The sequence below is a fragment of the Peromyscus leucopus genome, chromosome 1, assembly GCF_004664715.2.
Source record: "Peromyscus leucopus breed LL Stock chromosome 1, UCI_PerLeu_2.1, whole genome shotgun sequence".
NCBI lineage: Eukaryota > Metazoa > Chordata > Mammalia > Rodentia > Cricetidae > Peromyscus > Peromyscus leucopus.
The window spans coordinates 17,944,799-17,969,271 of record NC_051063.1 but is presented as its reverse complement, the minus strand read 5'-3'; the positions used below and the strand labels follow the sequence as shown (position 1 = coordinate 17,969,271).

General features: G+C 46.5%; 1 protein-coding gene across 1 annotated transcript in view; it reads left to right on the top strand.

Annotated features, from left to right (window-relative positions):
• The first annotated feature begins 6,271 nt into the window (after positions 1-6,271).
• The window catches only part of Tjp2 (tight junction protein 2), a 77,966-nt gene continuing 59,764 nt past the window's right edge, over positions 6,272-24,473 (top strand). The window contains 1 exon segment of the mRNA XM_028894046.2: positions 6,272-6,421. Coding sequence (XP_028749879.1) covers positions 6,362-6,421 — 60 coding nt within the window. The 5' untranslated portion in view covers positions 6,272-6,361.

Sequence of the window (24,473 nt, the reverse complement as noted above, 5' to 3'; positions counted from 1 at the left end):
CATTTTTTTTAAAGATTTTTAAATTTTATTTTATGTGTATGTGAGTTTTGCCTGTATGTATGTATGTGTACTATGTGCCTGCCTTTGGAGATCAGAAGACAGCATCAGGTGCCCTGGAACGGTAGTTATGGATGGTTATAAGTCACCATGTGGGTGCTGGGAGTTGAACTCCGGTCCTCTCCAAGAGCAACAAACGCTCTTAACCACTGAGCCATCTCTCCAGCCCATAGAGAGCATTTTTATCACTTTATAGATACCATACTTTTCGATTCTAGGAGTAATTATTTACAATTGCAGGGCTTGGGGCCCAGCATTTAAGAGTACATACTGTTCTTATAGAGGGCTCACAGCCACCTTTAATTCCAGCTCCAGGGGACCCAGTCCCCTTTTCTGGCCTCTGAGGGCACTGTATTTACATCACACACATGTAAATAAAAATAAAATCGTAAAAATTTTGAGGGTTTTTTTTTTTTTTTTTTTTTGGTTGTTGTTGAAGGTAGACCATTATAAATGATATAATGGCATGATTCTGGGAATTAGACCATCACCCTTCCTCCTCTGGTTTTTGCCTGGTATTTACCACGGGTTATAATTTCTAAACTTATTTACTTTCTTGATTATCTACCTCTATTTTTAAATTTTTATTAAAATTTTGGTAGTTTGTGAAACAATGGCCATCCCTGATGCGCATAGTACATAATTGTATCTTGCTCAAATTTGCAGAAATATAAACTACTTCATGATTCCTTGTGCTGGGGCTGTGCTCATCTCTGTTCGTCTCTGCTGTCAGTTTGACTGAGGCCCACACAATTCTAAAGTCTGTTTTTAGGGCCTGAGGATGGAGCTCTGTGGTCCGTTGCATGTTTAGTATGCGTGTGCTCCTGAGGCTCCAGGCTGTCTCCAGCACAGGGAAGATCGGAGGAGAAGAGACATAAATCATTATTCTACCAGGGTGGACAGGTGGGGCAGGAATGTGTGGCACTTGAAGTTCCACATTCAAGTAAACGGTGCTTTAGTAATGTGAGATTTGGAAAGCTAGATAGCCAGTCACCAGCCCACCCGCCCACCCCCACCCCCCAAAAAGAAAAAATGAACCAAAGAAAAGTAGTTTAACCGCCTTTGAGGGTGAAAGGACCAGTATGTGACAGCTAAAGGTGAAGTCAAGGGTGGAGCAGGAGTTGAGGCGCCCCTCCCCCACTCCTGAAGTAGCCTTGGGGGAGGGCAGTGGAGTGGTGTAGGAGCTGCCCTGCAAGGCAAGAGGGTGGTAATGTTAGGAGTGAGGAGGTGCAGGGAGGTGCAGGGGAGAAGCTGTGGTCACCAGGAAGGTGAAGGAAGCTCCTCTTCCGTTTGAGAAGTATCGGGGGTCACACGGGGTTTCTTTTGACTTGTCATCTTTTTTTGTGTCTATCTTTCTCTTCGTCGTGCTGTGGGCTGTGCCCTGTTATGTGCTGTCTTGATCTCTCTCTACCTACCCTAAGGAGTAAGGTAGGCATTTAAGAAATGTTTGTCGAAGGCGTGGGTCTGTGCGATTCCAGCCTGTCTCAGGTGTAGAAAGTAGCCTGGAGACTTTTCAGTGTGAGTTTACATTGCTCTCAACTGAAGAAACTATGAAACCATGTTGCATACATATATATACACACAGATACATATGTATCTATATGTGGGGTGGGGGAGAAGGGATGGGGTGGGAGAGAATATTTCTTTATAAAGATCTCAGATCTTGAGCTGGGCAGTGGTGGCGCACGCCTTTAATCCCAGCACTTGGGAGGCAGAGCAGGCGGATCTCTGTGAGGATCTCAGATCTTAACTTTTTTTAATGGCTGGGATAGCTGCTCAAACCCACAAGACAAGCACTCAGTCCTGCCCCCACCCACTTTTTTTTTTTTTTTTTTTTTTTTTTTTTTTTTTTTTTTTTTTTTTGTCGAGGCTGCCCTGGAACTGGCTGTGTTCAGGCAGAGCGTGACTTGGAGACGCTCCTACTTCAGCAGTACTTTGATTTCCTGTTTAGATAGATTCCTCTCTCTGCCTGGTGAGCAAATCTTAGTATTCTGCGGGAAATCTGACTAAATGAACACCCCAGACTCAAATAGTGTGCAAGAACAAAGAGCGTTTATTAGACCACATGCACGTGGGGTCGTTCACCTGTGCAAAATGGTGACAACCTGAGAGGGACGTGCGGGCTCCTTTTAAGCACAGCTAAGGGGAGTTTCAGGGTCAGCTACATAATTGGCTAAGCAAGCAGCAGTTACATTAGTATATTTCTAATCGGCTGAGGTTTAGTCTCATTACTTTTGGACACATCTGCACAAGCGTGGCCGTGACTCAGAAGGGGCTGCTGGGTTTGTCCTTGAGACACTGTTAGGCTGATTTAGACCCTCTGTGTCCGTTCTCTCCCTCGACCATGAATGTAAGGGCCTTGTAGATAAATGGCCCTTTGCTGGAAAAGACACCTGTTTGTCCTTCTCAGGGAACTGGAACCTAAATTCAGTTGTGAAAGTGGGAGCCTTTAACCCCTTCAACTAATGCTAGACTTGCTTTCCGTTAAGTAGGACTTACTAGTGCTTTATCACTGAACATAGATGGGAACAGACACCTGGCGAAGTAATGGAACTTCAGACTGGAACAGCTTTGGCCAATATTAGCAGTGGGTCTCTGTGAAGCAATTAGGTTCAGAGTCAGTTTTTTGTTTGAAAGGCAGATGATGTCGTATAGCCCAGGCTGGCCTTCAACTCACTATATTGCCGAGGGTACTTCTGATTCCTCCCCCTTCACCTCCTGAGTGTGCCACCACACTGTTTATGTTGTGCTGGGGCTCAAACTCAGGACTTGGTGCATACTGGCTAAGCACTCTACCAATGGAGCTACATCTCCAATCCCATGCAGTTCTTTTTTTTTTTGTTTTTTTTTTTTTTTTTTTTTTTGGTTTTTCGAGACAGGAACTCACAGAGATCCGCCTGGCTCTGCCTCCTGAGTGCTGGAATTAAAGGCGTGCACCACCACCGCCTGGCCCCAGGCAGTTCTTGATGGCTTCCTCACAGCTCTGTTTCATTGGTTATGTTCCCTTTCCTAAAACTCACTCTCCCCGTGACTTTTTGTCCATTCTCCCCCAGAAAGTTTCTTCTGCCCTTCCAGGCTTGCTCTGCTCTGTCCCGCAGAGTCCTAAGAGTCCCTGCACACTGGCATTCCCATCGGCAGGTCCTGTCTTTGGTCCAGCCTTGCCTCTAACTACATCTTTGTCTGAAGAGACTCATCCCTTCTCATGATGTCAACTGTCACAATTCAGTGCTGACTCCCAGACCTCTCTGTCCTGGTGCTCAGGAATCCCTCCTGTAGTTGACACTTGGTCCGTGCTGAATTACTGAGCATCTCCCCCTGGGTGAGACATCGCTCTTGACTGTTGTGTCTCACTAAACTCACTCATTATCCTTCCTCAGGCCCCTCCCAAGGTAAACGCCCTCTCCTGAATTCTCCACTGTGGTCAAAGGAATGTCTACGTAAGTAAGTATGCCACAAACCTCAGAGTCATGCTGGACGCACTTCCCTCTTGTCTCTCACAACCGCTCAGTCGTCCAGCCAACTGAACCACTTCCTCAGTTTCTTTTGAATCTGGCTTCCTTTCATCTAATGCCGGCTGACTTTAGAACCAGTCATATTTCGTCGGCTTTCCCACAATGGTAGTAGGTACAGATTAAACTCTGACCACGATTCCCTAGATCCTAACTGCCAACCCCATCTTCCCAGAAGACAACAGAGATCTACATAAAATGCTAACTGAATCCCTCCGACTTTTGTAAGCACCTGCCGGCCTGGACCACTTCACATCAGGGTACCCTCAGGGAAAGGCTGCTAGAGGCAGATTCTTTGTTTCTTTCTTTCTTTTTTTTTTTAGATTCATTTATTTATTATACATCATAGTGTTCTGTTTGCATGTGTTCTTTGTTTCTACATACTATTATTTTTACCAAGAAGACCTTTTCCTTTCATTTTGTCTGACAAGTGCATCTTACTTCTTAGCTTGTATTAAGCAAGTTATATCTGGGAAGCTTTCCCTGAACCCCATCCTACCATATTAATAGGGAAGAACTTCCATTTTCCCCTGCTTGCTGACGTCTGTTGTGGACTCCCTGAGTCAGGAGGAAGGCTAGTCTGATCTGCATAGTGAGACCCTGCCACAAAAGAAAAAAAAAAAAAAAAAGAGGTTAAACAAATTCCCGGAGTGGGTTTGAAATATTGTTTCACTATGAAGTACATTACTTCTCAGAAGAGTGGAATTAATTAAGGCCCAATATGGTGGTTGTATGCCTTGTAATCCCAGCATTTCAAAGCTTCAGGCAGGCAAATCTCTAGGTTGAGGGTAGCCTGGGCTACATAGCAAGAGCTTGTTGCACATGCCAGAGTTGTATGGCTTATATTGCCATCACAAAGCCTGTGTAGCCGCTGGCAGGTGGTGGTATGCCTTTAACCCCAGCACTCCAGAGGCAGGCAGATCTCTGTGAGTTCGAGGCCAACCTGGTCTACAAAGTGAGTTCCAAGATATCCAGGGTTACACAGAGAAACCCTGTCTCCAGATCCACCCCCATCTCCCCACCCCACCCCACCCCTCAAAAAAAGAAAAGAAAAACAAAGTGTAGCAATTGAATGAAGTTTTCAACAGTTTATAGACGCTTACTTTCAGGTGTTGTGTTAAAAGAATTGGTTTTATGGCATATAAATCTCTCATCATTAGTCACGATGGAAATACTCTGTCCCTGTGCTCATTAGGCATTTGTGGCTGTCAGCCCTGGAAATGTAGGTAGTATGACTGAGAAACTGAAATGTTCATTGTCTCTCATTTTAGGTAACTGAAAGTGAAATGTAAATAAAGGCAGGTAGGTGGCCAGGGCTGCTCAAATTGGACAGCCCCGGTCTAGGGAGGAAAAGGTAGCTATTTAACAGGTGTAATTGCTACGCTCTGGACCCTTCCTTTGTTGATGCTTTGTTGACATAATAAGCTCATGAAAGTAAGGTGTGACCGGCTCACAAGTGCCGTCTTTACCAGCACCACCTAATTTGGGGAACCATATTTAAATAGGTGCTTAGATCAGGAGGGTAATAGAACGCGCCGGTCAGGAAGACCAGCCCGCGTCCCAGTGGAGACTGGAGATAAAGTGGGAAAAGTTACTCACAGCGCTTACTCAGAGGCGTGGACTTCCTACTCCAAAGGAGGCCAGCAGCCTAACTCTTTGAGGGCAGCATCTGCAAGACTTGTTTTTCCACATATACTGCCAAACTTGTTCTGATTAGACAGGAAGTGAAGCCACTTTGCAGAGAGCCCGCCAGCATCTGGATCTCGTCATAGGGCTCCCCAGACCTTTCTACCTCTTACCTATCAGTTTATGGGCCTAGGCTGGGGTTTGCTCTCCAATTTGGAGGAACAGCAGTGGGCAACGCTTTTACTTCTAACTCCAGATCACGTGTTTAATCAATGTATCAGTTTTTTTTTTTTTTAATGTGCTCCTATACCAGGACAGTTTATTTAACTCACACGATTCTTGCACAAGGGGACTCTGAATAAATCCTGTCGGATCAACCTTGTGACCTATGTCTTTTATACGCTGGCGACGGAGAGGGATTTCAATCTCTTTATTGGAGCTGCTGGCGATATGCCAAGCAGGTAACCTGGCCGGCATTGCCTTAAAAAAACCCCGCTTTACTATTTAATCCTAACACCTTTGTACCCTTGGAATCTGGGTCAGCAGTGGAGCTGCGAAATTTGGGGTGCAACACTTGTCTGTGCCGGCAGACGCCGCGGGCCACTTCCGACGCAAAGCTTCGGGGTTCCCCCAGTTGTTCCCTGGCAGAGAACGCAAGCGCTGCTTGTGGGAAGCCCCGCGATGCTCTCTAAAAGGTGTCCCTCAGGACGCCAGTGCGACCTCCGGGGACATCGGCGGACGCGGGCCAGCCTGGCCGACGCGCAGCGCTTTCCCCGGGCGCGCGCTCGGCCGGACCTGCTGGCTCCTAAGCGCGCGGCGGAGCGAACCATCCGGCCAGCGAGGCGGGGGTGCAGGCGGGACGCACGAACTCGGGGGCCTCCTACTGCCCCAGGTCCTCCGTCGCCGGCCGGAGCCGGGGCGCATGACGCCGCCCGCCGCGGGGTCTCTGGCGCGGCGCCGGCGAGCCATCCCCCGGCGGCGAAGGTGGTAGCGGCCGTTGGAGTTTCCCCGGCCGGGCGGCCGGCGTGGGCGCAGCTAGGCGCGGGGCGGGCCGGCTGCGCCGCGGGAGGAGGGACAAAGGGGAGGCTCCCCGTGGTGGCGGACCGGCCGCCACTGCAGCTTGTAGTTCTGAGCGGCGGCGAGGAGGACGTGCGGGAAGAGCGCGCGAGATGCCGGTGCGGGGAGACCGCGGGTTCCCACCGCGGCGGGAGCTGTCGGGCTGGCTGCGCGTAAGTTTCCTCCCCGGCCCGGTGGCGAGCTGCTGCGTGGGAGCGGGTGGGCTCCGCGTGGCTCCCCTATATGTCCGAGCTTGGGCTGTAGATAGCTAGGGTTCTCCTGGGGGGACCCGGGCGCAAGAAAGGCGAGGACTGCTAGGAAGGCGCTTGATGGCTTGTGGCCTCTCTGAAGTCATCTGGCTTGGAGATGAAATCGCAAGTAGGGGAGAGTGTGGAGCCCAGCGTCGGCTCCCAAGACTTTCTGTGCCTGTGGTCGCCGACTGGACGCCTGTGCGTGTTCTCTTTGCAACTTAATGCAGAGGCTCTAGCCATGTACTGAGAGACACTGAGGACTCTTTGGATACCCAAATCCTCATTTTCTTTCCAAGTCAGCTGCCTCTGCGGAACAATTTATTTTGCTGTAGGGCATGGAGATGGGGTTTCGGAAGAAGTCCCAGAAAGGAGTGATGAATGGCTTGTATTCTGGTAGTCTTCTACCTGTCATCAGTCCCTTTAATTTTATGTCTCCATTTGTCAGGTTTCCGCTTTTACACAGTAGTTTATTTTAAGGTGTAAATAATCAGGGATTTCGACCTCAGACTTTTTCACATTCTTGAAATGTGAAGAACTTGGGAGGGGACCTGCCAGGACTCAGTAATGGAATCCAGCCTTCCCTTTTATTTTAGCTCCAGTTTGCAGGCTGAGTTGCTTCTCTGGCGACTGTCTGACCTGAGTAATAATGGTTGTGGCTTTCCTGAGGTTCCCAGTGAAGAGTCATCCCCTCCCAGAAACTGCCCTGCGTTGCACACTCCCTGCTTCCACTGCCGAGTCCCAGCAGAGAGGGAGAGTCGCCCCTACAGCTTCCTAGGTGGTCTGCTGGCTGTACCCACAACCCCTTACAAAAAAACAGGTCCATCTGTCTGCCCAGGAGAGCCGCTCTCCCAGGCTCACCTGGGAAGAAGGTAGTTTTAGCTGAGAAACTAGTAAGTAGCTATTGCATTTGTGCAAAAGTGCCATTTAATATCCTGCTTAGGTTAAGGGTGTATTAGCTAATTCAGTACATTTTCTTGAATAACGCCGCTTCAACGTGCGGAATGCAAAGATAAGTAGAAGTCGTATGTTTCATCCACAGTTTTGTTGGGGAAACGCGCAAGGAATAAAGAGACCAATAGTGCCATTTGGAAGTATGGACAGGGTGCTGTCATTGGGTAGATGAGAGAAGGGGCGGGAGCTTTAGCCAAGGTAACTGGCTTTTGAGTTTTGTCCCCCTCCCCTCCCCACAGAGCTTGGAAAGAGTGATAAAAGGGAGGGTTTTCCTTTTGAAATTCTACTACAACTGTGTGTGTGTGTGTGTGTGTGTGTGTGTGTGTGTGTTGATTGTCTTTGTGGATGTGTGGTGCTGAGGATTGAATCCAGGACCTCAAGCATATTTTTGAGTGGCATCCCCAGTGTCCCCAGTGGCAGCTTTTCAGTACCACTGAGCTAACATTTAATGAGCACCTAGTTAGTGCCAGTCACTTTGGGGAAATACAGAATTGACTAAGACTGGATTTCTGCTCACAGCAGTCCAGCGATACCAGCATGGTAGACTGCTTTAGATGGATCTGGCTTTACATGATTCCTGGCACCGAGGGAGGGAATAGTTAATACAGATGTACACTCTGCTGTTCAGAAATGCAACAAAGAGTGAGACTGTCCTCTCTGCATCCCTTCGGGGATTCTTTCAGGGAAGAAAGAACTCGTGAACAGACACTTCCTGATGTCAGCCACTATAGAGAATGGCTGGGAATGTGTCCACCTCCCAGTGCGCTGGCATAGACTGGCTGCTAGGTACACAGTGGTCATTGGTCCCAAAATTTAAGTGTGGGGTTTTAAATGAAGGATTTTTGGTTGTTAAGGGATATGAGGTATAATAGTGTAGGTAGGAGGTGCCAGATGATTGCCAATGAAAAATCCAAGACACGGAAAGTGGCTCTTTGGAAGGCCTTGAATGTGTATAATAGAGCTTTGGGAGGGGAAATCACAGAAACTCCTAATGTACTAATTAGAGGTCCCTCTCTCTTAACGGGCCTGGGAGCTGCTTTCATAGCAAACACTCCACTCCACTCCCTACAGAGTAAATGGTTCTGTTTCTCAGGCTTGCTTAGGAATAAGACCAGATTCATCTTATCGCCCTCTGGGGAATTCATTTGTAGTGACTTCTGCCTAAATTTACTTAACCCTTGATCTAGTTCCTTGCACGTTGACAGCAGATCACAGCTAACCAGCTGTCTCCTGTGTGCGGAGTGAGCACTTTTTGAATATATCTGACTGCTTGGGAGATGACAAGATTCCCACCATTAATTTTCTTTTCACAAGATTCTCTCTCCTTAGAAGGTTGCCTTTGAAGGAGACAGGTTCTTGAAACTAGGTGGGGGTCACCTTAGGTCACTGTAGCTCTGTGTACAACAGAAATTGTTTAAAAAAGACATTTGATTTGGTTGGGCAGTGGCTGGAAGTGTGGGTGCCATAGGGCAGCTGTGGAATTGGGAAGGACCAGTAACCACTCAGCCTTTCAACATCTCCCAAGATTATTAGCCATTAGGGAATTCCTGGCCTAATCCCTAAAACAAATCCCATTAAGCAGCCTGGTCATATTAAAGATTTCTCTGAATTGAGAACTGACTCCCAATAAAACGCCCCATTGATTATACCCTAAGCAACAATCAAGGGTACAAAATCTTCTGGCTACAGTGACCTTGGGCCTGCAATTTTGATATTGAGAGGTAGAGGTGATCTCGGCATGGTGCTGTCCTGTGCATGGGTACCCCAGTCTTCGGAGGAGGGAAGTAGAATTGGGATGTTAGCTGGTCCAGGCCACCATGCCTGGCTTAGAAAATTGTTTTTAAAAATTAATTAATAATTTTATGTGTACAGTGCTGTGTTTGCATGGATGTGTTGCTTATGTGCCTGGTGCCAGAAGGGGGCATTGGATTCCCTGGGACTTTAGTTACAGATGGTTGTGAGTGGCCGTGTGGGAGCTGGGAATCAAATCTGGGTCCTCTTCAAGAGCAGCAAGTGCTTTTAACTTCTGAGCCACCTCTCCAGCATATATGCTTTCTTTTGTTTTGAGACAGGGTTTCTCTATGTAGCATTGGTTGTCCTGAAATTTGATTTGTAGCCCAGGTCAGCCTTGAACTTAGAGATCTACCTGCTCCTGCCTCCCAACAGACTAACCCAGCCAGCTGTGGTAGCACATGCCTTTAGCCCTAGCACTCTGAAGGCAGAAGCAGGCAGATATCTGTGAGTTCGAGACCAGTCCCGGCAACCAAGTCAGACCTGTCTCATAATAAACACAAACCATCACCACCAACAAAGCCAACCCAATAATTCTCTTCCACAGGGAGTAAATTGTCTTTTTCATCAGTTTGTTGGAAGGGACATAGTCTGTTTTTCAGTTCTTCTACATTAATGTCATGTGAGGGATAAAAAACAAAGCCAGCCACCAGTCCCACTTATTTCAAAATTAGATAGCTTCCTTAGGACGAAGCAAGAGTAATTGTCAAGCAGAACTGAGTCTGTGTTAAGAAGATGTGTAAGCTTATCATGATAAATAGCATTAGAATGTAAGAACTGTGAACGTGACAGTTACTTTTGATATCTGAGGACTTGGGCAGAATTGTGGAAAACATGTGTGACTTGGTTCTGGGGAACTCTGAGTGTAGCCCCACCACCCCTTCAGGAGCAAACTAGCAGAATCGTCCTGGGAGGCCAGCAGTGCTGAACACCATGGACTCTGTCTCCCCCAATTTCTGCTCAGTTCTTTACTTTGTGTTTTTCCATGGCGTGCCTGTGAGACTCTTAACATCCGGCCCAATTCTTGTTCCTTTCTCTGCTTTCTACAAGTAGGTGTCTCAGCACCAAATGTTGGATGACCAAATGTTGTTCATTCTTTTGAGATAAAGTGGAGTGGCAGTGAGGAAGTGCTTTGGCTCTCCTGGGGAATATCACTGTTTGTAAGTGAGGCTTGAAGAATGCAGATGCCCAACCGGCTTGACACGTGGGTGGTTTGAACGTCTCAGCGTCTTTCCAAAGTGTGTTGAATGGAGGAATTCTGATTTTTAGTTCATGAACTCACTTTATGGTGCTGGGGATGGAGCAAGCGTTTATGCTTTGGGGGCACGTGTGGAGCTGTGGAAAGGGCTCTGACAAGGATGGTAGAGGAAGTTTGAGGGAGAACACCAGCCCCCTGCTTTGCTTAACAGCTCAGATGCGTATTGGTGGTTAGTGAATAGACCTGAAGAGGAGACACTTTGCATCACAAAGTTCTCTTGTAGTGTGCCTGCGGTGCTATTTGTGAGAAGTCCTAAGCCCTTGGCTGGTGACTTGTATTTTAGTCATTTCTTGGCTAGTGACTTGTAAAATTTAGTCATTTCATATCAGCACACGGATTTGTTGAGTGCACCTGCCAGATGGGTAAAGTCAGGTCTTTAACACGATACAGGCTGGCATCATTCCATAGTAGACTATATTTTGTAATAATGCTTATTTAAATTTTAATGTTTAGTCTAACTAGACTTTCATGGGTGTGGCTTCTATTTATGTTTCTCCTCCTCCTGGCCTGTACCAGGGAGTAGTAAATATAGTTAATGTGAAAATGCAATCTTGACACATCTATGCATGAATATCTCTCATCCCTTTTGTTGTCTCGGGGAGCTGGAGGTGGAACCCAGGGCCTGGAACACGCCAAGTACCTGCTGTGCCAGGTACTTATTAAAATTAAAATTACTTTATTGTTTATACCTACATGTATCTTGTGCAACACGTGGGTACCTGCTGCCTTCAGAGGCTAGAAGAGGGTGTCAGATCCTCTGGGTCAGGACTTGGAGGTCGTTGTGAGCCAAGAAGTAAGTGCTGGGAACCAAACCCTGGTCCTCTGCAAGAGCAACCAGTGCTCTTAACTGCTGAGACACCTGTCCACCCCAGGGTTGTGGTTTGTGTTGGTTGTAACAGTTTTTAGGCTTCAGTTGTTACTGATGATTAAAGTCCAGTTACATTCTTGCCATTACAGTAAAGAAAGCTTTGATAGTGTTACAGATACTTTAGCCTTTGAGTTGAAGGTGATCAGGGTGTTATGTGACCAAATTTTCCTGGGGAGATGAAACATACTTGTACTCACCCCAGATTGGGAACCCATGACAGACCGACTCTTAGTGGTACAGATAACACTCAAGTCCAATTTGGTGAACCAGTGAGCTTTGTTGGAGTTACTTACAGGAATATGGGTGAGGGGTTATTACAGGAGCAGAAATGACTCAGAGGCAGCTGCATCACCCAGGCCCACCCCAGCATGGGTGACAGCTCCCAAAAGCTGGGAACCTGGACAGCCTGTGGACAGCCCAGCAGGTTGAAGTGCCCTTTGCCGGTGCCCCAGTTGGTCTAAATGGCTTCCAGGCACCTCTTCTTCTCTGAGAGTCTTCTTTGCAACTGGGCGGGGAAGGGGCTAGTGAATCTGTTCAGTTTTAGGGAGTTCTTGAAGCTTTTTTGTTGTTGTGTACCTCCCCTGCAGGATGGAATGTTTTTAATCTCCGAGGAGACTTACACAATACAGAGAGATAATGCTTTCTAGTAGCAATTGGTACTCGTAGGGCCTTTGTTCTATGGAGGAAGGAAGAAGAAATTTGTCAGACTGTCCCAGCTTGCTTTTTAATGTCAGACTGTAGCAGTTTGTTTCCATGAGCTGAGAGCAGTTCCTAGCCGAGTACTGAGCAGACTAGTTCAGTTCAGCTCTCGGTCGGTTTCTTTTTGCCTTACAAGGACAGCAGCCGCACCTGAGAACCTGGGTGGGTGGAGTTTCACTGTGGAGGAGTCATAAATGTTTCCCTGAGAAGTCATCTGCCGCTCTTGAGTCTTTGGAGGATCCAGCAGAGTAGAATGAGATTATCTGAGGGAGTTTCTTAGCAAAACTAAAGGACTTCCTGATGAGCTCAGTTTCGGGAGCATGCTTCCTCCTTAGCCCTCTTCAGTCTGGCGTTAGCTGCTTCGCTGTTGGGGATTGGCTCGTGTGCACCTGTCCCTGATTACTCCAGCGCTTATCACCTCCAATGCATGCCACCAGTCACTTCCCATCAGCTGGGAGCCCTGCCCTTGTGTGAGTCATAGTGGTAGATCAGTCATATTCCCTGTCTACTCATCAAATCGACTTGATTCGGGAAGGCATGAGCTAGCATGGCTCAGACTAGTGGAGGACTTAAGAGAGAGAATTCCTTATATTATATGTAGTGGTGAGCAAAAAGTCTTGCCAAAACATTGTAGAATTGAGCCCGGACTTCTCTGTGTGCTCTTGAAATGGGGCTGGGTGTAGCTCAGGCTGGCCTGAAACGTGTTGCATCGCTTCAGCCTTCAGAGTCCTGGGATGAGAGGTGTGGGGCACTGGACCTAGCTGCAGAACCTTTGGCTTAGGCATGGCAGCAGCATCTGCTTTATGTAAGTCCCTTTATGTAAGTTGCAGACTTGACCTCCACTTAGTTTTGATGGCTCATAGTTGTCTGTGGTCCTTAACTTCCGGAGGGCTCTCGGTGCTCGAGTGTAAAGCCTAGAGAACATTTCAAGTCATTGGGAGTTCCTTGTTCCAAGTTACTTGCTCTTTCAGCTATTTTTTTTTCTGTGTGAGTTTATTTTCTTTTAAAGAGAGATCCTTTGGACCTCTCTTTCTTTTCTTCCTGAGAGACATTTGAAAGAAATACTGTTAAAGGCGAACTTCCCAGCGCGCCTGGTAGTTGCCTAGCTCACAGAGCAGTGGAAAGAACTGTTATTAAGTTGCAACCTGAATAATGTACTAGTGTGGAGCCTGAAGGTTCTTTCCTCTCTTTAAGCCAGTAGTGGCCGCCGACTCCTCCTTTTTCCAGATTTTAATTTTCTTTTTCTGAAATTGCTTTTTGTTTTATATGTATGAATGTCTGCTTTCTTGTACGTCTGTGTACTCTTTGTGCCTGATACTCTCAGAGGCCAGAAGAGAGTGTCACATCCCTTGGAACTGGAGTTAGACTTCTTTATTCTTCTTTTCTTTGTTTTTGAGACAGGTTCTCTGTATGTAGCTCTGGCTGTCCTAGAGCTGACTATGTAGACCAGTCTGGCTTTGAACTCACAGAGATCCTCCTGACTCCATTTCTGGAGTGCTGGGATTAAAGGTGTGTACCACTTATGCCCAGCTCACAAAGACAGTTGTGAGCTGCCGGGTGGGTGCTTCGGAAATGAACCAAGTGCGCTTAACCACTGAACAGTCTTTCTAGCCCTTCATGTATAAAGTAAGTTTGATTTATTTTATTTTTACTGTGTATGTGTGTGGGTACACACATACCACATGTATATGGATGCCTCTAGAGGCGAGGAGAGGTGCTGGATCCCCTGGAGCTGGAGTTACAGGCAATTGTGTTCCACCTGATAGGGGTGCTGAGCATTGAACTCAGTCTTCTGGAAGAGCAGGCAGCACTCCTAATCACCGAGCCTTCTCTCCAGCTTCGACATTTTATCTTAATTTTAATTATGTGTGTCTGTGTGGTGGTGTGTGCATGTGAGTTAGGTACCCATGTGGAGGCCAGGGGCATTAGATCCCCCTGGAGCTGGAGTTATAGGCAGTTATGAGCTGCCTGGTGTGGGTTCTGGGAATTGAACTTGGGTCCTCTGCAAGAGCAGTCTGAGTTCCTCTCCAGCCCCACTCAGCCTTTCCGCAGGGCTTCTCAAGAATCCATCTTCATTCATTTCTCCATTCTTCCCAGGCAAAGCTGCGCACAGGGAGCCTCCCACACCCTCGTCCTTTGCCATAGACCTTTCCCCAGAGTGAACTTTTGCCGGCATGAGCACGGAAGGGTCTCCAGACTGCAGTTGGGAGCTTTTTCTGGTCTGCTTCCAGCCGGGCCGAAGACCAGACTACTAACTGGGCTTTGAGAGGGGGGACTTCCTCGTTCACGGACTACTGTGGAAGGGTGTGCTCTCTGTAGCTTCAGCCTAGAGTCAAGCACATCCGAGTGCTTGAGCATGCCTTCAGGGGAAGCACTTCACCCTCCTCTGGCTGCTCTGGTTAGTGTCTGGATGAGTTTTAGGAGGGGAGAGAGATTTGTGGCCTCCTAGACACTCCCTGAAATTTCCCAGGTATGGAACTGAAACCTTTTGTTACTCTCCGCCTCATGTTACTGTTACCAGGGCAGAACAGGCATCTGGAGACTCTTGGAGAGTTGCTTATAGCCTCTATCAGGAATTGTTTTCTTTCCTTTCTGGGCTGCTGGGAAAAGCCCCAGGGCTCTGGTCCTGTAAGGCAAGTGCCGACCTCAGAGCTACACCCCCAGCCCTAAGGGAAGATTTTAATCTAAGGTCTGGGAGAAATCCTAGTTGGATACACTGTTCCAATGCCCAGTTTGGCAGATGATTCTGGGAGGGAAGGGTTGGAAAGGGGGAAGAAAAGATGCTCTCAGAACCTGCCCCCCCCCCAAAGACAGGGTTTCTCTGTGCAGCCCTGACTGTCCTGGAACTCACTCTGTAGCCCAGGCTAGCCTCAATCTCACAGAGATCCGCCTGCCTCTGCCTCTTGAGTTCTGGGATTGAAGGTGTGCACCACCACTGCCTGCCAACTCTCAGCTTTCTTAAGAACTGGAGTGTTTAAATTTTAAAGATTTCCAAAAAGGTAACAGTAGAACCCAGGAAAGGTCTGCCCTCTATGAGTCATCATAGTCATAATTGAACATTTTCTGTGTGGTCATGTTTATGGTATTTCATTGTGAAGTATAATTTATATACAGATTTATGTTTACATTTCAAATGAAGGGTTTAATGTTTTTTTTTTTTTTATTTGTTTTCTTTTGGCGCTAATATTGAGGGTTTTTAAAACTGAGGTAAAATATAGCATTAAATCATCCATTTAAGCTACTTTTAAATATACAGTTCAGTTATTTCTGGTTGTGCCATCTAATCACAAGATCCCATGAAGTCACTGCTGTGATTACCTTTTGGATAGATGGACGTTTTGTATCACCCTAGAACTGGCTCCACCAGGGAATCTTATTTGATTCTCCTCTCCATACACTAGTTTTGCTTGACCTGAAGAAGGCTTTTATCAGTGAAGTCAGTATTTATGTCTAACTTCTTTCCAGGGAATCTCTGTGTCATCCATCTGTGTTTCTGTGTTGTATGAACTTACTGGTTCTTTTGTTGCTTAGTAGTATTTCATGTATATGCACATTCAGCATGATTCCGTGTGTATGTGTATTCAGCATCATTCCATGTGTATGCACACTCAACATCATTCTATGTGTATGCACATTCAGCATCATTCCATGTGTATGCACACTCAACATCATTCCATGTGTCTGCACACTCAACATCATTCAATGTATGTGTATAGTCAACACTCAACACCACTCCATGTGTATGTACATTAAACATCATTCCATAGGTATGCACATTCAATGTTTTATTATGATGGATTTTTTTAAATTTTGCTCTTATGAATAAAGATGTTTTGAAAATTCCATACACATTGTATTGGGCACATAAAGATACTTCTCTGGTGCGAATTCCAAGTAGAAGTCTTGTGTTGTGAATTAGGGACAGTTAAGTGTCAGTCTGTAACTCTGACGTCATCTACCTGACTGAATTATTTTGTCTTACAACTTCTTTCCTTGATCTCAAGGCGTTTACTCTTTTATCACATCCAGTCTTTGCATCTGTAAACCAGGCATTGAGTGCACATCCTGTGAGTCAGGGTTTAATCAGGCAAACTTGTCCTTCCGGTGGTTTCTAGGGAGTTTGGGGGCGGGGCAGGGAAGAGAATGCAGAATATTGGATGTCCCTCCAAACAATGGAAGGCTGTTGGAGTTAAAACAAAAATCCCATCACCAGCATTCAGAATTGCCCCACAGACCCCGGGAAGGTGCCATTGTAAACCAAAGCTTTGGCAGCTCTGAGGCTGGTGAGGGGCAGGGAGCTGGCAGTTTGGCTTGCTGCTGCTGGTGCAGGAACGCTGGAGGCTTCTGCTATTCTTCATGCTTTCACATCGTGCCCATGTGCTCCTCAGCCAGGGATTTGGAGGTGTCTGGCCTCTGGTAGAACAGCTCCTGGGCTTGCTGTGAGGTAGTCAGTCAGTGGAAGTGGCTGTCGTTTCTTATTTGCGTCATCATTTTGGAGGACCACTGTTTCTGGAGTGCATGCTTCCAAGCCTGTCCCTTGACTTTATAGTCAGTCACCTGATACAGTCTGGGTGACCTGTAATGGCTGCCTCCTTCATAAGATGTCCTGCCTTTGGGAGGGCTTACATTCTGTGATTCTAGCTCTGTCTCCTGCCTCCTAACACACTATGTTGCTTGCCTAGGCTGGTCTCAAATTTTGTGTTTGGGACTACAGACATGTGCCACCCCTTACTTCTTTAGGAGTAAGCTTGAGAAGTTTTAACTTTAAGGCTTGAGAGTGTAATTCAGTGGTGAAGCACCTGTCTGGCATGTACAAAGCCCTGGGTTCATCCCCAGAACTAGAAAAGAAAAGAAAATCAGATAGTTTGTGGTATTGAGCCTACGAGCTCAGTACTTGGGAAGTAAGGCAGGAAAATCAAGAGCTTGAGGTTAGCCTGGGCTACCTAGCAATTTCAAGCTATCAAGTGAGACCAAAGAAATAATGCTTTTCAAGTTAACAAGTTAAAGAAGAAATAGAAGATGGCTTAATTCTATTAACTTACTTCTTGGATGAGTAACTTAAGCATCCCAGTGAGTACATTGTCTTTGAAGTCCTTCTAATTTGATAGTATAAAGTACAAGGTAGTACATAAATCTGATTTATTGTAATGGGCTCCACCCATCTTAACACTTCTTTTGGATTTTGTCAGATGAAATGGAAAGAGATTACATATTTATCCCTGTTTGTGCTTCAACTCTCAGGCTGATAGAATAGTCTATCAAAAACATGGGCAGAGTAACCTCAGTCATTTGAGCTTGCTTATAAAAAGGTAACTGTACTGGCTTGCTTTAAAAGTCTTTCGTCCCTTTGGCAATGTCCCCTTTCGCCGCTGGAGAGAACGCGACTCATTTCTTTTTTCCCCCTAGCGTTAGAATATTGTTGATTTTTTTCTCCTTCATTCAAATTGCCTTCTTTCCCACTCTTGCCTACTTTACCCTTACTGTCTATTACACATTTAAGGTTGGCGGGGACACACACACACACAAACACGACAGTGGTCACGTGATCCATCAAGTACCATCTGAGGCTTCTGTCCACAGTACTACTTCTTCAGAGAAACTGGAAGTGATACGTGCCAACAGACATCTGAGTTCAGTGATAAGCCAGGAGCCGTAACTTTGCTCCAGCCCGGCCTTAGCAGCGTGAGCTGGCTGTTTGCAGAGCTTGTGTGGATTTGAAAGTGCCAGAACTATATTGACAGAATCCCATTTTATCTCTCTCCTCTCTCTCTCTTTTTTTCTTCCTTCAGACTTTGAGTCAGCCAGAGCTCACAATGGATGTCCAAACAGTTTACAGTGCCCGAAACAATGAACAAAGGGTCTCAGTGTGTGGAGTGCAGAAAACGGAGCTGGAGGGAAACTTCTGGGTAGTGACCTAATTCACTCCCCTCGGCACCCCATGCTGGAGCTTAAATATATATTTGTATTTTATTTTTTTGCTGGGCATGAGACTCAAGGCCTCATACGTGCTAGGGAAATGTTCTACTGCTGTGCTACATCTCTAGCTTGCTTGTATGCGCTCTCTGTTTCTCTTTTTTCTCTGTGTTGACCTAGATAGCTATAAATATTTATTTAGGTTTAGTTTTATAACTTGAAGAGGGACTTGTCCTGTTGCTTTATATATTTTTGTGTAGGACAGTAATATTTATTTATTTATCATTCATTCATGCATTTATTTGTTTGTTTGATTGTTTTAAATCAAGCTCCGGGTTGACTGGTATTCAGTAGACAAAAGTCAGGAACTTAAGAGAGGCAGCTGAGACTCCATTGTCCTTAGTTCCTGCAACTTGCTCTCTGTCGGGAACTAGGCATCTGCTATTCAAAGATAAATTTCTCACTGGGCCTTTCTGCTGAAAAAAAATGTGGGCAAACAGCACTGGGTTAAAAATAAATTTAGCTTGGCTACTGCCAAGTTCCTGAGTGTTGTGTTTATGATTCACTTGTTCACAAAACATACGGAGGCCATCCTTGTGCGCCACACTTGTGGCATAGAGGACACTGTCATCTGCGTAGCACCGGCAAGACTCACTGGCCTCTGAATAGGAAGGAACAAAAGCACATCATTCATTGTGGGTTCGGACCCTCACTAAAAAACCCTCAGCGCTGGCACTGGAGCTGTGGGGCCGGAGAGATGGTGCATTAGTTAAGAGGACTGGCTGTCCCAACTCCCAAGTCACCAATGCACTGCCACTTACATCATCTGGAGTGTGATTTGAAGAATAAATGTCGCCGCTGGTCCAATTGGATCATGTCCCAGCAATGAACTGTCCTAAGAAAACAGCAGTAGCCCGTCCTTGCCGACAGTTCCCAGGCTTACACTGTTGTTGGCTTTATGCTTAGGACAGTGATTCATGGATTGACACATTATAGAGTGAGAAGCTGTTGTCCCTGTCTGTCCCTTGGTCTCGATTGTTCCCACCTGGCTACTGCATTCACGGTGTAAACAACAGAAGCCCTTTGATTGAGGAGAAGTTGATTATAACTAGCTCTTTGAAATGGCAATTACAAAAATGCCCTCAAAAGTATAAACGTTAAGTGTTCTTTGAAATGTGTGTATGTATCAGAAGATCAGAGAAGTTTTTTAAAAAATATATTTTAGGTGTATATGTGTGTGCTTGAGTGTGTGTATGTGTGGATCTCACATGTGTCCAGGAGCCTGTGGAAGTCAGAAGAGGGTGTTGAATCCCCTGAAACTGAAGATACAGGCGGTTGTAAGCTGCCATGTGGATGTTGGGAACCTGTAAGCGCTGGTTCTCCTCTGTAAGAGTAGGCAGTACTTTTAACTGATGAGCCGTCTCTCCAGCTCATTTTTGCAGTTCCAGAGCTGCGTGTTGTAAGTGAGGGTCTGAACCCACACTAGATCTTCCTAATAATACCAGAGGCTTGCTTTTCCACCAGGAGGGAGTGTTTGGGGAGGAGGGCAGATCTGCACCTTTGCATTCCTAGGGCAGATGTCGCGTAGTTACTGCTCAGGAAATGAAGGAATGTGAAAGGAAGAGAAAGAAGAATCTAGATCCTAACCCTAAGGACTGGAGCCTCTCACCCTTCCTCACTGCACCCTCCCTGCTCTCCTTCCCCAACTTCTCTTCCCTTCCCTCTTTTAAATTGGCAAATAAAAATGCATCTGTGTCTGGCATACAAGGTGGTGGTGCTTGGTTACGGGTCCACCCCCACTCCCACCCCACGACCCTGCTCTCCCCAGTTCCTAAGAAGCGCCTTGCAGGAAGGAGGCTCAGTGATTGTCTGAACTTGCATCTCTGGGGTGCCAGATCTAAAATGCTCAAGAGTGAAGCTTGCAGACAGACCCGAGTCCGTGTCCCGGTTTTCACAGACGCTGCGGTGTTCTTTGGGGACAGGTGCATTTTAGCTCAGTTTCCAAGCCTGGCCCGAACTCTGCCTGAGATGTCTCATCAGATACCTGCTGGACAGGGTGAGGCGCTGTCCTTGCTTGGTGCCGTCACACTACATTTGGTTGCATGTTTTTGCTGGTGAAGCTGGGGCAGGAGCTCTCGGGGCTTAGTCATGGTGGGTCCTTGGTTTAGACCTCACTGAATTTCCCCAGCCACTTGGCAAGGAGGGGTAAAGTGTGTGTTTTATCGGCTCGGAAACTGAGGCCCAGAAACAGCGAACACTTGGTTGATGCGTGTTACAGAAGGAAGGAATCTGAGCCGGGGTCCATTTGAAACCGGCAGGTCATCTCCGTTCCACTAGCTTCTGCTTCTCACCCTGCTCAGGCTGGAAGGAGGTATGGGGAGAAGCTCTGCTGGGCACATTCAGCCTTCGGCCCAGGATACCCACGGATGCAGCTCCTCATAAACTGTAGACAAATTTAATACGGTACAGGAAACCCTCCCCACATCTCGGTGTCTCAGGAGGCCCTCTCACTTTGTGGCTGAGGATGGCCTAGAACTTCTGTGTGCCGGGATGACAGGTGCAGGCCCATGCCAGCTTTAAACGGTACTGGGAGTAGAACCTAGGGCTTTGCGCATGCTCAGCAAGTAACCTACCGACTGAGCATGTCTCCAGCCCACAGGATGAACTCTGTTTTGATTTACTAGTGTTATTTTTTGGTAACTCAGTTATACAGTATTCAGATACACATGTTGTAAATGATGGTGCTGTGTCCCAGTGTCAAAAGGTCACATATTCCCTGTTGATTTCTAGGAGTGTAAGTTGTAGCTAGAGTTTTCCTGCCTTGCCCACAGTCAGGACAAATCTTTGTCACCCGCCAGTCCCACAGCTGCTCAGACCCAACCAAGTAAACACAGAGACTTATATTGCTTACAAACTGTATGGCCGTGGCAGGCTTCTTGCTAACTGTTCTTTTTTTTTTTTTTGGTTTTTCGAGACAGGGTTTCTCTGTGTAGCTTTGCGCCTTTCCTGGGACTCACTTGGTAGCCCAGGCTGGCCTCGAACTCACAGAGATCCGCCTGGCTCTGCCTCCCGAGTGCTGGGATTAGAGGCGTGCGCCACCAACGCCCGGCTTTGCTAACTGTTCTTATAGCTTAAATTAATCCATTTCTATAAATCTATACCTTGCCACGTGGCTGGTGGCTTACCGGCGTCTTTACATGTTGCTTGTCTTGGCGGTGGCTGCAGGGTCTCTCTGCCTCAGCCTTCTGCTTCCCAGAATTCTCCTCTCTCCTTGTCCCACCTACTTCCTGCCTGGCCACTGGCCAATCAGTGTTTTATTTATTGACCAATCAGAGCAACAGATTTGACATACAGACCATCCCACAGCAGTAAGTGTTATGCCTGAACATATATAGGACTAATTTTTGCCACCAGGAAATCATATATATAAAAAAATGATATATCAATAATCTCTCCCCCACTGAAGCAGGGTTTCTCTGTATAGCCCTGGTCATCCTGGACCTTGACCTGTAGACCAGGCTGGCTTTGAACTTAGAGATTCATCTGCCTCTGCCTCCCGTGCTGGGTCGAAAGGCATGCACCACCACTGTGCGACCACATCAATATTTCTTTTCTTTCATTCTTTTTAAAAAAAAAAAAAGATTTTTTTTTTTAGATTTATTTATTATGTCTGTGATGTTCTGTCTGCATGCTGCCTGCATGCCTGAAGAGGGCGCCAGATCTCACAGATGGTTGTGAGCCACCATGTGGTTGCTGGGAATTGAACTCAGGACCTCTGGAAGAGCAGCCAGTGCTCTTAACCTCTGAGCCATCTCTCCAGCCCCACATCAGTATTTCTAAGAGCTGTTTTCTTTCAGAGACTTTATGTGTCCATTATTCTGAGGCCCCAGAGATGCCAATGAATAGGGCTCAGCCTGAGAGGAGGTAAAGTACACGGGCACCTAGTTAAAAACCACACCTTTGTTAGCGAAATAGTGTTAGGTTAGCCCTTGTGCTTTTTCCCGGCTTCCCGGCTTCTGGTAGGAATAATGGTTATCCCTCGATCCCATTTGAAAACTATTGTTGATGTCAAGATAGCTTGTGGCTACAAAATGTGGGCTGAGAAATAGAGAAAATAACTTACATGTGCGGGGACACTTGCCTGTTGAGGGTCACAATTCTGTAAGTTTTTGCTGGGATCGGAGTGCAGCTCTTAAAGCATCAGAGACCTCCAGGAGCTTTAGGTGCACCAGACACTAATGCTTTATAGCAGAGTATAGTCCATCTTTTTCTCATCTAGCTGAAAGCATATGTGTTGATCTAGTGGGAGGTTTTTGTTTATTTCTTTGAGACAGAGTCTCACTATGTAGCCCTGGCTGGCCTGGAACTCACTCTGTAGACCAGGCTGGCCTCTAACTCAGAGATCCACCTGCCTCTACTTCTTGAGTGCTGGAATTAAAGATGTGTGCCACTGTGCCTGGCTATAGTGGGAGTTTTGATTGGGAGTAAGGATTAGTGAATTTTGGAGCCAGACCATTTTGGTGATGGATCTAGCCTGGGGTCTAGGAAGGAGGCCATTGAAAACTGGACCAGCCAATCCCAGGGCTAGAAAAGTAGGAAGCCGTTCCTTAGTGCTCAGTGGAGGGTGTCTTTATTTCTTCCTGGTTGTCTCACCATACAGTCCCCTTCCAGAACGGATGGGTTGATTGTGTTTTCATGGGTAGTCCAAGGTTGTTACACCATTTAAAATGTTACTTCTCAGTTCTAAGCTCTGTGTGACCGGTAGTGGATATAAAATTGGGACTGAATTCTTGGCTGGACTTAGTTGAGACCAGAGGCAATGGGCTAGAGTTTAAACTGTTCTCTCTTTAGGCTGTTGGCTTTGGATTGTGAACATCACTTCTTTAGTGTCTTTGAGGGACTAGCAGCCACGCTCCGGCTTAGGATCAAGAAGCAAAGATTTGGTGAGATGGTCACAGGGTAAAGGCTTGCTTTGTAAGCCCAATGACTGACCAGTCTCCAGGGCCCGTGTAAAGGTGAAGGAGAGAATGGGCCCTAGAGAGTTGTCTTCTGACCTTACCCGTTCACACACACACACACACACACACACACACACACACACACACACACACACACGTACATACACACACACACTAGTTTAAAAAGTTTTTGTTTTTTGAAAGGACCATTTTTTGTTTTTTATTCTTCCACAGCACAGTGTGTCTTGCCCAACCCTTGTGTAGTTACTGCTCCTGATGGCAGTTAATGATCTACTTGGAGGATTATCTAAAGCAAGATTTTGATCCCAGCCAGCCCTCCCCTTGCAGTATGTGTTTAGAAGCTATAAACAGTTTAGATTTTAGTTTATGGGCAAAATAACCCAAAACTCATTGCTACCCAAACAAAGTGAGTTTACCTAATATCGGTGGATTATCTTCCCACTGAGACTTTGTCTCTAGATAATTAAACAAATATATAAACACATAAAACCATTGAAAACAGGATTATCACTTAAGGGCTACACCCTAAGGACAGACAAGCTTGAGGGTGGGAGTGAGAAAGAAGACAGCTGGAGATTTGGAGATGGGGAGAGGGTCTGTGTGGTCCTCTTGTAGGTGAGCATTGTCTTGCTGAGTGAAAACCTGTAGGTCCGTCAACTGCCTTCTTACTGAATCGTGCATAGATGTCTGCCGGGAACTGCCAAACTATAGCCTGACACTTGTCTTTCTTCTGTTTTCTTTTCCTTTTTCCTTTTTTAATTTACTTTTTCGAGAGAGGGTTTCTCTGTGTAACAGCTCTCTGACTGTCCTGGAACTTGTTTTGTAGACCAGGCTGGCCTTGATCTCAGAGATCCAAGGTATGCACCACCACTACCTGGCCAAATTAATCAAGTCCAACGATTGATTGATTGATTGATTGATTGATTTAGACAGGGTTTCTCTCTGCAGCCCTGGCTTAAGAATGAATTTGGCTTTGTTTGTTTTTCAAGACAGGCTTTCTCCTTTCTGACCTGGAACTCACTTTGTAGACCAGGCTAACCTCGAACTCAGAGATTCACCTGCCTCTGCCTCCTGAGTGCTGGGATCAAAGGCATGCACTCATCTGTTTTCTTTTCCTGTCCACTTAGTAAGAAACATTCTCATGTTTTTGAGTGGTTAAATTCTATGTATTTTAATTTTTAAAAATGTGTGTGCTTGCATGTGTGTGCTGGTGTGCATGTGTTCCAGGAGGTCAGAGGGCAGCTGTGGCCATCAGTCTTCACCCTCCATCTTGCTTTTGATATGGGGTCTCTCTTATTCGATGCTGCACACACCAGGCCATTGCACACGCCACGTTAGCTGGCTCACGAGCTTCTGGGAATTCTCATGTCTCTGCCTCCCACCTAGGAGCTCTGGGATTGTAAACACATGCGACTACATCTGGCTTTATGCGAGTTCTGGGGATCCAAACATGGGTCCACAATTCTGCGGCATATGCTTTCCCCATTGAACCACTTGTCTTTCCCTAAATGGTTA